Source organism: Aethalodelphis obliquidens, unplaced genomic scaffold (assembly GCF_003676395.1).
Source record: "Aethalodelphis obliquidens isolate GAN/ISIS:26980383/991018 unplaced genomic scaffold, ASM367639v1 scaffold14, whole genome shotgun sequence".
NCBI lineage: Eukaryota > Metazoa > Chordata > Mammalia > Artiodactyla > Delphinidae > Aethalodelphis > Aethalodelphis obliquidens.
The window spans coordinates 37,134,883-37,147,085 of NW_020837958.1; the positions used below are offsets into that span (position 1 = coordinate 37,134,883).

The 12,203-nt window shown below is 51.5% G+C and overlaps 1 protein-coding gene across 15 annotated transcripts in view; it reads right to left on the reverse strand.

The window, feature by feature from the left end:
• Positions 1-414: 414 nt before the first annotated feature.
• Positions 415-12,203, reverse strand: part of PPFIBP2 (PPFIB scaffold protein 2) — a 146,151-nt gene continuing 134,362 nt past the window's right edge. For 13 of the 15 annotated variants that reach the window (XM_027115490.1, XM_027115486.1, XM_027115491.1 and 10 more), the window contains 7 exons: positions 8,661-8,811; positions 8,267-8,378; positions 7,972-8,060; positions 7,537-7,659; positions 6,207-6,332; positions 5,353-5,541; positions 3,675-4,394 (listed from right to left, as the gene is read on the reverse strand). In XM_027115490.1, the coding sequence (XP_026971291.1) occupies positions 4,200-4,394; positions 5,353-5,541; positions 6,207-6,332; positions 7,537-7,659; positions 7,972-8,060; positions 8,267-8,378; positions 8,661-8,811 (985 nt within the window). In that variant the 3' untranslated portion in view covers positions 3,675-4,199. Of the gene's footprint in view, positions 856-1,989; positions 2,056-3,674; positions 4,417-5,352; positions 5,542-6,206; positions 6,333-7,536; positions 7,660-7,971; positions 8,061-8,266; positions 8,379-8,660; positions 8,812-12,203 lie in introns of those variants that run through there. The other 2 variants (XM_027115495.1, XM_027115483.1) reach the window with 2 other exon arrangements.

Below are 12,203 nucleotides of genomic sequence, written 5' to 3' on the forward strand. Positions count from 1 at the left end.
AGGGGGAAGGCTGGCTGGGAGGGGACTGTGTGGGGTCCGTGTGCAGGTCCCTCTCCCTGAGGTGGGGCATACCTGAGATGTGTTGCGGTGGAAACGCTGATGTGGGTGCCTGAGGGCCTTCCTCGGGGTGGCTGGGAGAGGGGGTTGCCGTTTGATCAGACAGTTGCCTCTGAGGCTGAGAAGGGAAAGGCTTCGAAGACGCCTCTGCTCAGGTGCTGGGAGGCCCCGCAGCCCTGAGACACCATTGCAGACAAGGGTGGCTTGAGGACAGTGGGAAGGGAGTCCTATTACTCCTTCCCTGCTGTCACTCCAGCCAGATTCCTGGGAAAGGAAATACAATACGCGTTTCTGTATGGAAGCAGCCCAGGAGGGGGCTTCCTACCATTTCGCCCTGCTCAGAACATTCAGAATTACTTTTCCAGCAAAGTTTTTATGACTCACAGCCCTTCCCCTTGGGTGTAAGAACCCCCAGCTGTCACCAGGGATGGCGTGAGTCATTGAGTCTGTGCTGGCATCTCATCGCCCTCCCCACAAAAGTGGTCTGCAGTCCACGTATAAAAGTACAAAAGGTATAAAAGCTGCGACGAAGAGCACAGCACAGTTGAAGACATGTGGGCCACCTCCTGGACATCTGTTCCACAGCCCCGCTTTGTCCCATCAGCACCCATGTTGGAGATGCCCTGCAGCCCAGCCTGGGCTCCACGGGTGGCCATGGGCCAGCTCCCCATCGAAGCGGACTCAGGCCGTCACACGTGCCTCTCTGGGCTGCCAGCGATAAGACAGTCATCACCAGTCCTCAGAGCTGGGAGCGGCCAGGCGGGAGTCGGTCAGCAGCTGGTCCTGGCTGAGCATGGTCTGAAAGGACACGGCCGAAGGCACTGTTCAACAGCGTTTTGGTCAAGGCTGCCCTGCGGCCACGATGTGGGAAGCAGCGGGGCACTGGGTGTGGCCCCGACTCCAGCGCCCTGGAAGTTCATGGTGTCCCAGGCACCCCACGTGTTGGCTCAGAATAGACAACACTGTCAACAATAAATTGCTCCTACCTTTAGAAGTAAAGTTGCTATTTGAAGGCCACCAAAGGCCTATAGAAGTGATAAGCGCAAGGCTGGGTGAATTCATTTCAGTGTGTGAGCCAAGAAAAAAACAAATTGAAAACAGTGATCTTGTTTGGATTCGGGGAGACCCGCCCCCTCCTTGACCACCTTGCCCTGGGATACAGCCTTCATAACCTGCCTCAGTACATCAGCAAAGGCCTCAACGGGCTGGACGCTGTGGCCGGTGGGCTCAGTGCTGGGGCTGGAAGGCACAGGGCCTCAACAATGTGAATCTTTTTTGGGACTGGCCTTTTACCACCAGCTCCGGGCTGCCTAGCAGCCTTGCAAGGAGGATATTAGCTCTGCTTGACAGATAGGGAAGCCAGAGCTCGGAGAGAGAGTGACTTGCCCGAGGTCCCAGACAGGGACCAGGTCAGCCTCCCTCCAGAGTGCCTCCTCTCCCCTGGTCCAAGCTGCTTCATATGGTACGGCTTGTCCCCCCTGGACATGCCAGGATGTGCTCACGTGCCTGTGGTGTCCATGAAGCCAGAGGCATGATAGGAAATATATGTCTCATGGATGGAGAGAGCAGAGCAGTGGCCACCAAGCCAGGGGCGAGGCCTGGGCTTTGGGCTGACGAGGCGGGTGACCCAGAGCTGCTGAGCATCTCGGTTTCCTCACCAGCCTTGGAAGAGGGCCTGAGACCTAGCACAAGGCTGGCAGCAGGCCAACAGAGAAGGCCTCTGGGCTGCTTTCCGTCTCGCCCGGTTCAGGCTCCAGCCCCAGCCCCCGGCCCCGGCTCCAGCCCCAGCCCCCGGCCCCATCTGCTCTCCGCCAGCAGAGGCCCTGACACCACAGGCTCTGGAGTAGGCCCAGGGGCTGCCCAGCACCATCCCCAAACTCCCGGGGCCTCCCCAGCACCTGTCCTACTGTGGAGAGAGGGTCAGAGTCCTACCGTGAGGCGGTGAATGTCTTGGGAGAGGAGCCCTATCTGCATCAGGGTGCCTTCCGAAGGGGTCACCTGTAAAGTGGGCAGCAGCCTGGTCAGCACGTGTGGACTGAGCTCGTGATTCGCAGAGGTGGCATGCAAGTCCTATCCTGCTCAGGCGTGCTCCGCAGGCGAGCGGGCAAGGAGTGGGCCAGGCCCTGCGGAGTGACGGGTGGAGCACGTGCTGCTTCTGTCCCTGGGGAAAGGCAGAGCCTCCAGTGTCCCACACCATCACACACACACTCTCCTTTGTCCCCACCCCGGCGCCAGCACTAAGGGGACACAGGAGCAGGGCACAGACGGGCCCTGTCAGAGCGGCCCTTTAGCACAGGTTCAGTGCTCCAGCTACTTCCAGGAGCAGAGAGTGGCAGGTACGAAGGCCGTCAGCGTGCTGAACACACTGCAGATTTCTGGCACCAGCAGGACCCCAGACACTGATGCCCCAGTCTAGGCATAGCTAGGCATCCTCAGGGAGCTGCCAGGGCGTCCTCGCTCCTAGGAGCCTGCCTCCTCTCCTTCTCAGGTAAATGCTGGCCTGCTCCTTCTTCCCCAGACCTATTTGGACATTGTAGATTTGCCCTTTGAGGGCATCGAGTACAATCCATCATTTTATCGGTGGGAAAACGGGGGCCCACAAAGTGATACAGGCTTTGCTTGAGGCTGCACAGAGAACTAGTGACATAACAGTTCCACGCGGGGTTTGCAAGCAGGCACACGCGGAGATTCTCCCACCAGGACACGATAAGAAACGAGGGACAAAGCCCGCCCTGACTGTGGCTCTAAACTGCAGTGCCCAGGTATCAGCCCCGGGGAGCACCTGTCATTCAGTGGTTCCGGCCATGCCAGCTGGCAAGCCTGTGCCCTTATCTCTTGCTGGCTGGACTTCAGGGGAGGCCGGGAGGCCATGGCCTGAGACTCATGGTCGTTTAAGAAGCAAATCTTCACATCGCCTCCATCTGGGACAGAATCAGAGCGTTCAGATTGGGGTCATGAGGCCCTGCCCCATCCGCCAGACAGTTATGGTGCTGCCGTCGCGCTTCTGCAGACGAGGCCCGGGGACCCAGTAGAACCAAAAGCTGCACTGGGACTAACTGGGATCTCATGAGCAGGAGCCCAGACTGGCAGGTGTGTCCCTCCGCCTGGCCTTGGCCAGGCCAGGCCCGTCTGGAAGACCCATTATCAGTTAGTCAGCCTCTAAATCAGGAGGACAGGTCTGTTCCAGCTCTGCCAACACAGACCAGCCCCCACGGGGTTACGGGCCCAGCAGGTCAGTCACAGCGGAGCGGCACAACACGTGAAAGAACAGAGGGCCTTTCCAGCAATGCCACCTGGTCTCCCCACGCCCCCTTCACTAGGTGGCCCACCCTGCTGGAATGGAAACCGACTTCGGGGTCTGCACGACAGATGTGACCTCCAGTCAGGACGTGAGACACAAAGTGCCTCCCAGCTTCACACCAGGCAGTGGAGCCCAAAGCAACACCACAGACCTCCAAAGGATGGGGGTCCCTCCTTGCTCCAGCCCCCTCACCTAGGACACCCACAAATCCTGACGCAGCTCAGCAGCGCTGGCTCTCGAACTGCGCGATGAGCAGCATTCCATCTCTAGCTGCGCCCAACTCACTTCCCTTGACAAGATCAAAGATGCTGTGCAGTTTGTTTTCTACATAAATATAGGTTTTATTACCAGAAAGAAGCGACCGCCTCCGAAGGAAGGCGCAACAGTTCCACTGTCACTGGGGCAGAAGTCCCTGCTGCTGTCCCTTCAGCCCCAGCCCAAACTGTGGTCACAGGCCTAAGGCACTTGGGATTGCCCTCAACGGGGGCACAGCCGAGGGGCCCGAGAGCTCAGCCTCGGGACTGTCCGTGGTCTCCGGACCTGTGTCCAAGCTCAGGTATTGCCACTGGTGCTGAAGGTGGACATTCAGACTTACTGAAAACCTACAAGCATCTCTATGTCTTTCCTCCTGAGTCCCCAAGGCTGGCCCCTTAGCAAATGTGCAGCGCCATACCTGGCCACCCTCAGGATTTGGAGAAAGACTGGCCCACGGGTACACAAGGGCTGGAAGGTTTTCTGCAAGTCATGCACAGACACAGGGGGTGAGGTGCAGTTACATGGTGACACACGTGGAGCTACTGTGAGCTCTCGGCACACACAGACAGTACAGGTGACAAAGGCATCAGCTAATCTGTCCCACCTGGTCCAGTCCGTCCAGTTCGGGGGCATCGAGGGGGCTGAGGCCCTGGTAGCCAATACAGACCCTGTGACTGTCACCGACACCGTTGCTGGGCTCCACTGGGCAAATGTAGTCTGTCGATTCATCGAACTTCTTTTTTCTTATGTTTCCAAAATGTGAAAATCCCAGTTTCCTTGGCTAAAACACAGCAGATACAAGACTATGAGAAAGAGATGATCAAGCTAGTGTGCAGCTACCACTGACAATGCATTTTAGAACAGGCCGACGAGGAAAGGAATAAGGCAAACTGCTTCTAGAAAAACTCTTAACAAAATAGAGCTCCTATAAGCAATTGCCCTTCCGGGGAAAAGCCAACAGATGAATCATCGTGAGCTAGTAGAGCTGCTCCTCCAGGATGCCGTGCCCGAAACTCCTGCCCTGCTGTCCCACTAGTGATGTTCACATTCCCGGGGGAACTGGGGATTCCCAGAGGCTGTGCTCAGAGGACTTGGTATCACACGTGGAGCACCCCCTGCCTTCTGTTCACAGCACCTTGGGAAGCCACACGGACAGCCCTAGGCGGCCCTTCCTCCCTGCTCCAGCTTTGTCCTGAGTTGGCAGGACAGCTCAGGCAGGTGGAACGGGCTTTGTGGGATTCAGAGCCCCAGTGAGCGGCGCTGGTGCTTGGATGACCTCAGGACCTCTGGATGGCTGTGTGCTGGCCACCTCCACAGCACAAGGTGGCCACGGCTGGCTACCCACAGGGACACTCCTTATGTTGGCAAGACAGCTTAGACCAGGACCCCACGTGGCATGTGGAATGCAGATGGGTCTGACCAAAGGGAACCCACAGTCGGGAGCTTGTCTGCTTTGCACAGCGAGTCCAGGCAGTGTTGGGAGAGAGGACCCCATGCTGCCTGTATGTCATTTCTGTGTAAAGAAACCTGCGCACCCTTGGACTCAAGAGTGGCCGGGAACTAGGTTAACAAAAGTAACAAAATCAAACCGAAGGTAGAAACCAGGCAGAAGCCAAGAGAGCCTCCTTGTCCAGGCAGCCCACTTGGGTTTGGCTCCAGGCACTGGGTCAGCTGCTACACAACTCAAGGGCCAGAAGGCAGGCCCCTGTGGCCACCCCAGAAAGGGCCTGGCGACTCACCCGGACTTTGGCTGTGGTGGTCAGCGGCGTGTAAGCAGGTAAAGTCATTTTCTCTCGCTTCTCCTGCTCAGCCTCAGGGCCAATCAAGGCGTTGAATTTGGTGGTCAGGTGACGCCTGAGGAGTGTCTTTTGTGGGGGGATATTGAGAAGCATGGCCAGCGTGTCCCCAGTGAAGCGTGGCTCCAGGATCTAAGAAGAAACCACAGACAAGCCACCCAGCGGCGACCACCGGTGGCTCTAGGTGATGACACTGAGAAACGGGCCCCCATGAGCCCGGGTGGCGCCAGGGCAGGGGCTGAGGCTCATCCTCTTGTCCTGTATCCCCCTCCCCTCTGTCTCCCTGGCCCCGGGCCTGGCTCTGTGGCCAACCAGCAGAGAGCTGTGCCCTCTTAGATAAGGCTGTCTCCCAGGGTCTATCTGGAGGACAACTGGGCCACCCCTTCCTCCTTTCCCTGCTGGCTTTGCCACTTGACAGATAAGTGCTGATGCAGATCGTCTCATGACAAGCAGGAGGGTACATTTTGGTGGCCTCCCCCGCCCTCCCAAGCCCTGTGTTCCTCCAGCAGCAGCTGGAGCTGCCTGGTTAACAGGCGGTTCTCATGCAGCCCCTTTTTCCTGGAGTCCTCTGGGTCTGTGGCTCGGGAAGTCTTTCCAGAAGCCATCTTGTTTGCATGAAATCTATTAATTCTCAGCCACAAATGATCAAATTCTACTTTGAGACTTCAGTTTATGCAAGGGGTTCAGATGAAGTATCAACATTTCTTACTGGGATGCCTGTCTAGCCCTTAAGACATCAGTTTCTGAATACCCCAGGTGTCCCCGAGGCAGGCGGACCAGCCCAAAGAGCCACTCACAATGAGACCTCCGTGGACACCACTCCCACGAAGGTTGGGCGCATATTCCGCCAGGTCCACGGACCGCAACCATTCCATCACCCTGTGGTTGGACCACTGCACAACTTCTGAAGGAGAAAGGTTACTCTGTAAGAGAGAGAAGGAGAGTGGAGAAGTTAGGCCTACAGGTCCTACCAGGGTCCTCTGTGGAGCCAGTCCCTGTGAGTAAGCCGGCCCCGAACGCCTTGCCGAAGACAATCCTTACACCTACAGACCCAGGCCTCCAGGCCAGCTGCCCGAGAGCCCTCCCAGTTTCCAAGAAATAAAGCTCTCATTGAACTTGCACTTCTGCACTGAGATATCTGATTCCAGAATCCCGTTACTCCCTGACTCTGGTTACTTTGGGACTAACACATGAGAGCATGGAGTTATTCATTCAGTGATTCAACAGAACTTTAAAGAGGACTGTCAGTTACGAGCCGAGTGTTTTATAGAATCGAGATCTCACTGGTGTGGCCAAATGTTTCGGGAGAACACATGTTAAGATACTTATACCTGAGTACCCTCAAGTGGCACCTGGGTCTTCAAAATGCCCAGCAGTGTGCCTAACATATAGGAGGTTCAAAATGTGTTTGTGTAACAGGGAGAAAAGAGGGAACGGAGAGTAGAGATATGAATTTTTAATCCCCTGGAAAGCTGAGTTACTCTTACAGCAGGGTTAGTCTTGGCTCCCATGAACATAGGAGACGGGGTGTGACTGACAATCCTGTAGCTTTGGGGCCCACCCAGAACTCCGGGGTTCCTGAAACATTATCAGGGAATTCCCCAGGATTTGGGTTGCTGTGTTTACCTCCACCATTTCTTCTCTAGCAAAACCTGATCATGGATTCCCTGTGCGCCTAGGCCTGGAGGTCAGTTAATTTTCTACCAACGAGTAGGGAGATCTGTTCTGAAATGTCTGGTTACTTATGGGTTCCTCTTCTTCTCTCCTCTGCCTACTTTGACACCGTCTTTCCATTTTGTCTCGCCCTTCCCTCCCCTTTGCTCCATTTCCTCATCTCCTTTAATCACTATGATGGCTTTGAAAGACTTGCTGCTACTGCCCTCCAGCCCATAGCATATGTCTCCCAAAAGGAGGGAGGAGTTGGAGGGCTAGTGGCTGCTGTGGGACGCAGAGTTCAGGCCACAGGCGTGTTGGGACACCATGAAGCCCTAGTAAAGGGAAGAATCCGCAGCACCATGGGCCAAAATGCAGCCACTTTATGACCATGTCATTCTGGTTTTCTCACACCCGATCTTACAGGTGTCCCGGCTCAGGGCTACCTGGACAGATATAGTGTCCTGCCCTCACCTCATTAGCTGGCCGCCGGTGCAGGCAGTGAGGGTTGAACTTGTTGACATGCAGCACGTGAATGGCACATTTGATGCTGAGATGATGTAGTTGGCTGGTGACTTTTAGGAAAAGTAGATCATTCTGGAAAAGTAAAGTTTGGGTTGATGAACCAGAGCTTCCAAAGTGACACACACCCACCGAGGCTCCTTCCCAGACCATACACAGACAAGTGGTCTACTACACGTCAGGAATGCATGTGGACACGTAACAGCTTTCCTTGGAGCAATGGTTCGTACTCTGCTAATTGGGACCTCTTATGTGACGAACGACACTGTTTTAGACCCGAGGGATATGAGGGAGGTGTGGAATCAAGTTTAAATACCGCCATGGGGACACCTGAGTTGAGTTGGGTGTTCACAGGGACAACTGAAACACTGGAGGAAGGATCCTCACCACAGTCAGGTACTGCAGCATTCGCCCGTCGACTCTGGATTCGTGAAACTGGTCTTTGTACTGGGGTAAGCCAATATCATCAAGCCAACCTACAGAAACAGGGAAGTGAAATTTGTGAAAATGGAAGACTGTGGATGCCAAAAAAAAAGGCAGCAGCACATTATCATTCTGAGTTCCAGCTATATTTCCCCTAAAGTTTAGTAATCCGTCTGCCTGTCCCAAGGACACAGCTGTCTTTGAGGCACACATTCCCAGGGGGCCGCCAGAAACATAACACACATATGCCTGTCCTTACGTGTCACCCAGATGTGGTCCAGTAGTGCAGATTTCTCCTCCTGCTTGGTGTTGATAGCTTTCACTGCTAAAATCAGCTTTTTCCTATGAAGAGGGTGCTTAATTCCCAGCTCCTGAAAGTGAAAGATGAAGACAGATGTGAAATCTCGGCGGGCAGCCTGGCCCTCAGAGGATGCTATGTCTCGGTGGAGGTACTCCACCTGGGTGGAGCATGGAAGCGGACCTCTGCCTAGCGCCCTGGGATCAACCTGAAGTGACAGAGAGAATCTCGCCCTCCTTTGTCAACTCTCCTGTGTGTGGGCGTGGGTGGGCTGTGGAGGAGTGGGGGGCCTCACTTCCCTGTGTGCTGGTTTGGGGAGAGATGGGAGCCTCCTAGCCCAGGGCTCAGCCCTTACCTTTTCCATGTCCTGAGGGGTAGCTGTCAGTAACGTGTGGCCAGAAGTCACCCACTGCCTGGCAAAGATCACGTACTGAGCCAGGCCAAAGTCCTCCAGCCATGCACACACACGCTCTGTGCTCCACTGGGCGAAGGGGCCGTTGGCATCACTGGGAAGCAGGAAACAGCACGACCCAGTTATTGGGAGAGCCTGGGCTCCAGCTGAGCATAACAGCGCCTCACAAAAAGGGACTAGGTTTAAACAAAAACCCCCATCGTGGGATCCAGTTGAACAAAATCCCACGACAATGCACTCATCGGAGGTAGACTCTAGAGTTTCCCGGGAGAACCCCTCGTCTGAATCTCAGGTCTGCAGCTGCCGGGAGCTTGGGGCAGTTATATGCTCCTCGGGAAGCTGTGCTCACGTGTGCTATCAGTCCACATGCACACGCACGCGAGCCAAAGCCCATTTGGGTGAAGATCCACACCTGAATCGTGTTTTACACAGGGCTTAATACCGTGTTCAGGAGAACGCTTAGAAAACTAGGAAAAGCGTGTCTAACATTAAGAAAAACAGAAAACCTTCCTCCAATCAACAACAGTTAATGCCTTATTTACTAATGAAACACTAGGGGCATTCACATTAAAGTTAATAAAAGACAGTATTTTTTATCACATTAGTAACACTAGTCTGAGAGTTGCAGCAAATATCAGAAGAGACAAAAATAAAAATATAGCTATTAGAAAGGTAGAAATAAAAGCAAACCATTCTTTTCAAATGATATGATTGCCCGCCTAGAAAACCCAAGAGAGAACTCAGGAAGGTGGCGGGTTATAAATACACACGCTCCTAATGTTTATGACATACACAAATCAACAATTTTCTATATACCATCAATGCACAGATACTAACATTTTTGTTCAAATAATCCACTCACAGCAACCAAAATTATGAAATGTCTGGGATCTGTCTTTATAAGGAATGTGTGGGTCCTGTGTAACCGTGTGTGGGGATGGGGGGAGGTGGTAACTATGACACACAACTAAGCAGCATAAAAAAAGACATGAATAGATGAAGAGCTAGATCATCTTCCTAGACAGGAAGCCTGGGTATCACAAAGCCATCAGTTCTTAAAGACATCAATTTCATTTAAAGTGTAAAGGCAATGGTACACTCAAAATCCCAGTTGACTCTTGGGGGCAGGGGGGGCATGGAGGTTGACAAAGCAACTTTATATTCTTTTTTTTTTTTTCCCCCTGGTACGCGGGCCTCTCACTGTCGTGGCCTCTCCCGTTGCGGAGCACAGGCTCCGGACGCGCAGGCTCAGCGGCCATGGCTCACGGGCCCAGGCGCTCCGTGGCATGTGGGATCCTCCCGGACCGGGGCACGAACCCGTGTGCCCTGCATCGGCAGGCGGACTCTCAACCACTGTGCCACCAGGGAAGCCCTATATTCATTTTTTAAAGGAGGATTCATGGAATATAGAAGACTAGCTATTCTAAAAGATTCCTTCCAAGAAAGTATTCCTAAAATGGTTAAAAAAAAATTTTTTTTAATGCCTAGATGAGGCATCAAAAATTTTCTTAAAGTGAGGGTGGGTGTTCCTTAAAGGGCCAGGATGACCATAAAGCACCATTCTAGAACAAGTGCTGGAGATGATGTGTACCTTAGAGCAGGTGCTGGTCACTCAGCCTGGAGCCTGGGTTTTAATGAATCATGAATAGGTGCAGATCCAGGCTTCGTGAAAACTGGAACTTATAAAATTTGGGGGCCCCGCTAAGAAAAGTACACCGTTTGAATATGGAATTAGGAACAAAATGACTATTTAGAATAAGAAAACAAATCACAAAAAATTACAAATCTAATCCAACTGAAAAAGATCATGAAATCCAGAAAAATAATATTTTTATTAATTAACTCCTAGCTATACCTCTATAGTACTTGACCTTCACGTTCGGGGTGCGTATTCTTTGCTTTATCATATGTCAACAACTCTATAACAGATGTCCCTCTGTATCTGCCAGGGGATTAGTTCCGGGATCCCCGTAGACACCAAAACCCAGGGATGCTCAAGTCCCTTATATAACATGGCGTAGTTCACTCAGCCCTCTGTATTTGCGGGTTCCACATCCACGGATTCAACCGGTGGAAATCCGATCTGCAGTTGTTTGAATGAGTGGATGGGGTGGGGCTATATTTTCTGTGAGCAGCTTTCCATCTTTCTTCTAGCATGACTGACCAATATTCTTTTGTTATTTTGATAGTTTTTTTAAGTTTTGGCTTCACAACTTATAAATGGTATTGTCAAATACATTTTTAGAATCATCAAATTTAGGAAAACCTCTATCAATTGTCTTTTAGATGCGAGCTGTAAAATTCCACAGCGTTCAAGTTTTTTAGTGTTAATCTTAAATATTCTGTTCTTTGAATTGATAACATTTACTTAATGTCCTTGTGGCTGTTGCATATTAGGCAACATCATCATGGTCAATGTCAGTATATCATGTAAAAGCAAGAAATTTTCATCTTTTGCCAATGTGTTCATATAATTCACTTTATATGAACAACACTCTAGGAACCTGTTTACTATTTTTGTTTGGAATTTATCTGTTGCTCTTAGTGAATTATTGCTTTTGGTTTGATCTGGGATTTTTAAAAAAATTATCAGAATAGTTTCTCAATTTCAATGCTCATTTTATCACCTTTATTTCATATCCTATTAGTTTTCAATTTCATTTATTTTCTGGTTTCTGGGAATTGGAAGGAAACAAATATTCTATGTATCAGAGGGATATTTCAGTTCTGAGGGGAAATACGTGTTTTTGAGACTGTAATTTGAAAGCCTCTGTCCTGTAGACCTTTTCATAACACCCTAGAGCTCTGATGCTCCTCTACCCTCGATCGTCTTCCCATTTCCCCCTTTGTGAGTGGTCTCTGCTCTCCTAAGCCTGTGCTGCTCCTACAGTAGCAGACCCAGCTTCCCTAACTCCTGGGGTTCTGTCAGTGCCAGGGTCTCCCATACTCTTTTCCAGGGCCACAGCTGAGCATGCTATTAAGTAATTTAGAGATGACAGAGAAAGTACCTTTCATATACAGCCAAACCACTTGTTTTATTGACATGTTCCAAAACATCCCTCCAAATTGCAGTTAAAATGATGTGAGATTTATCAAATAGGCCATTCCCATGGTAGGCGGAGAACACAGGGTACACTTACAACTGTGTGTATATATTTCCTTAGTAAGTGCATTTCTGAAAAGGGAGGACTTCTGTTTTGACTAAGCATCTGAGAGAGCTGAATCTCCTGCTGAGGATTTAGCAAATCTGATGATTGGAAAGAATTTCCACAGACTGGCTTCTGGTTTTGCAAATTTCAAACGTTCTTTCTTTTTCCACTACCCCATACTTCTGAAACCAAATGCCAGAGGACAAGTTCATTTTGGTACAAGATCTCTGACTTTGCATCTTTGTATCAGTAATGCTGGGCACACTGGCACATTGGAAGCCATTTTTATAGTAGGACAGCTAATTAACTAAACCTAAGTAAACCAGACATGAAGTGA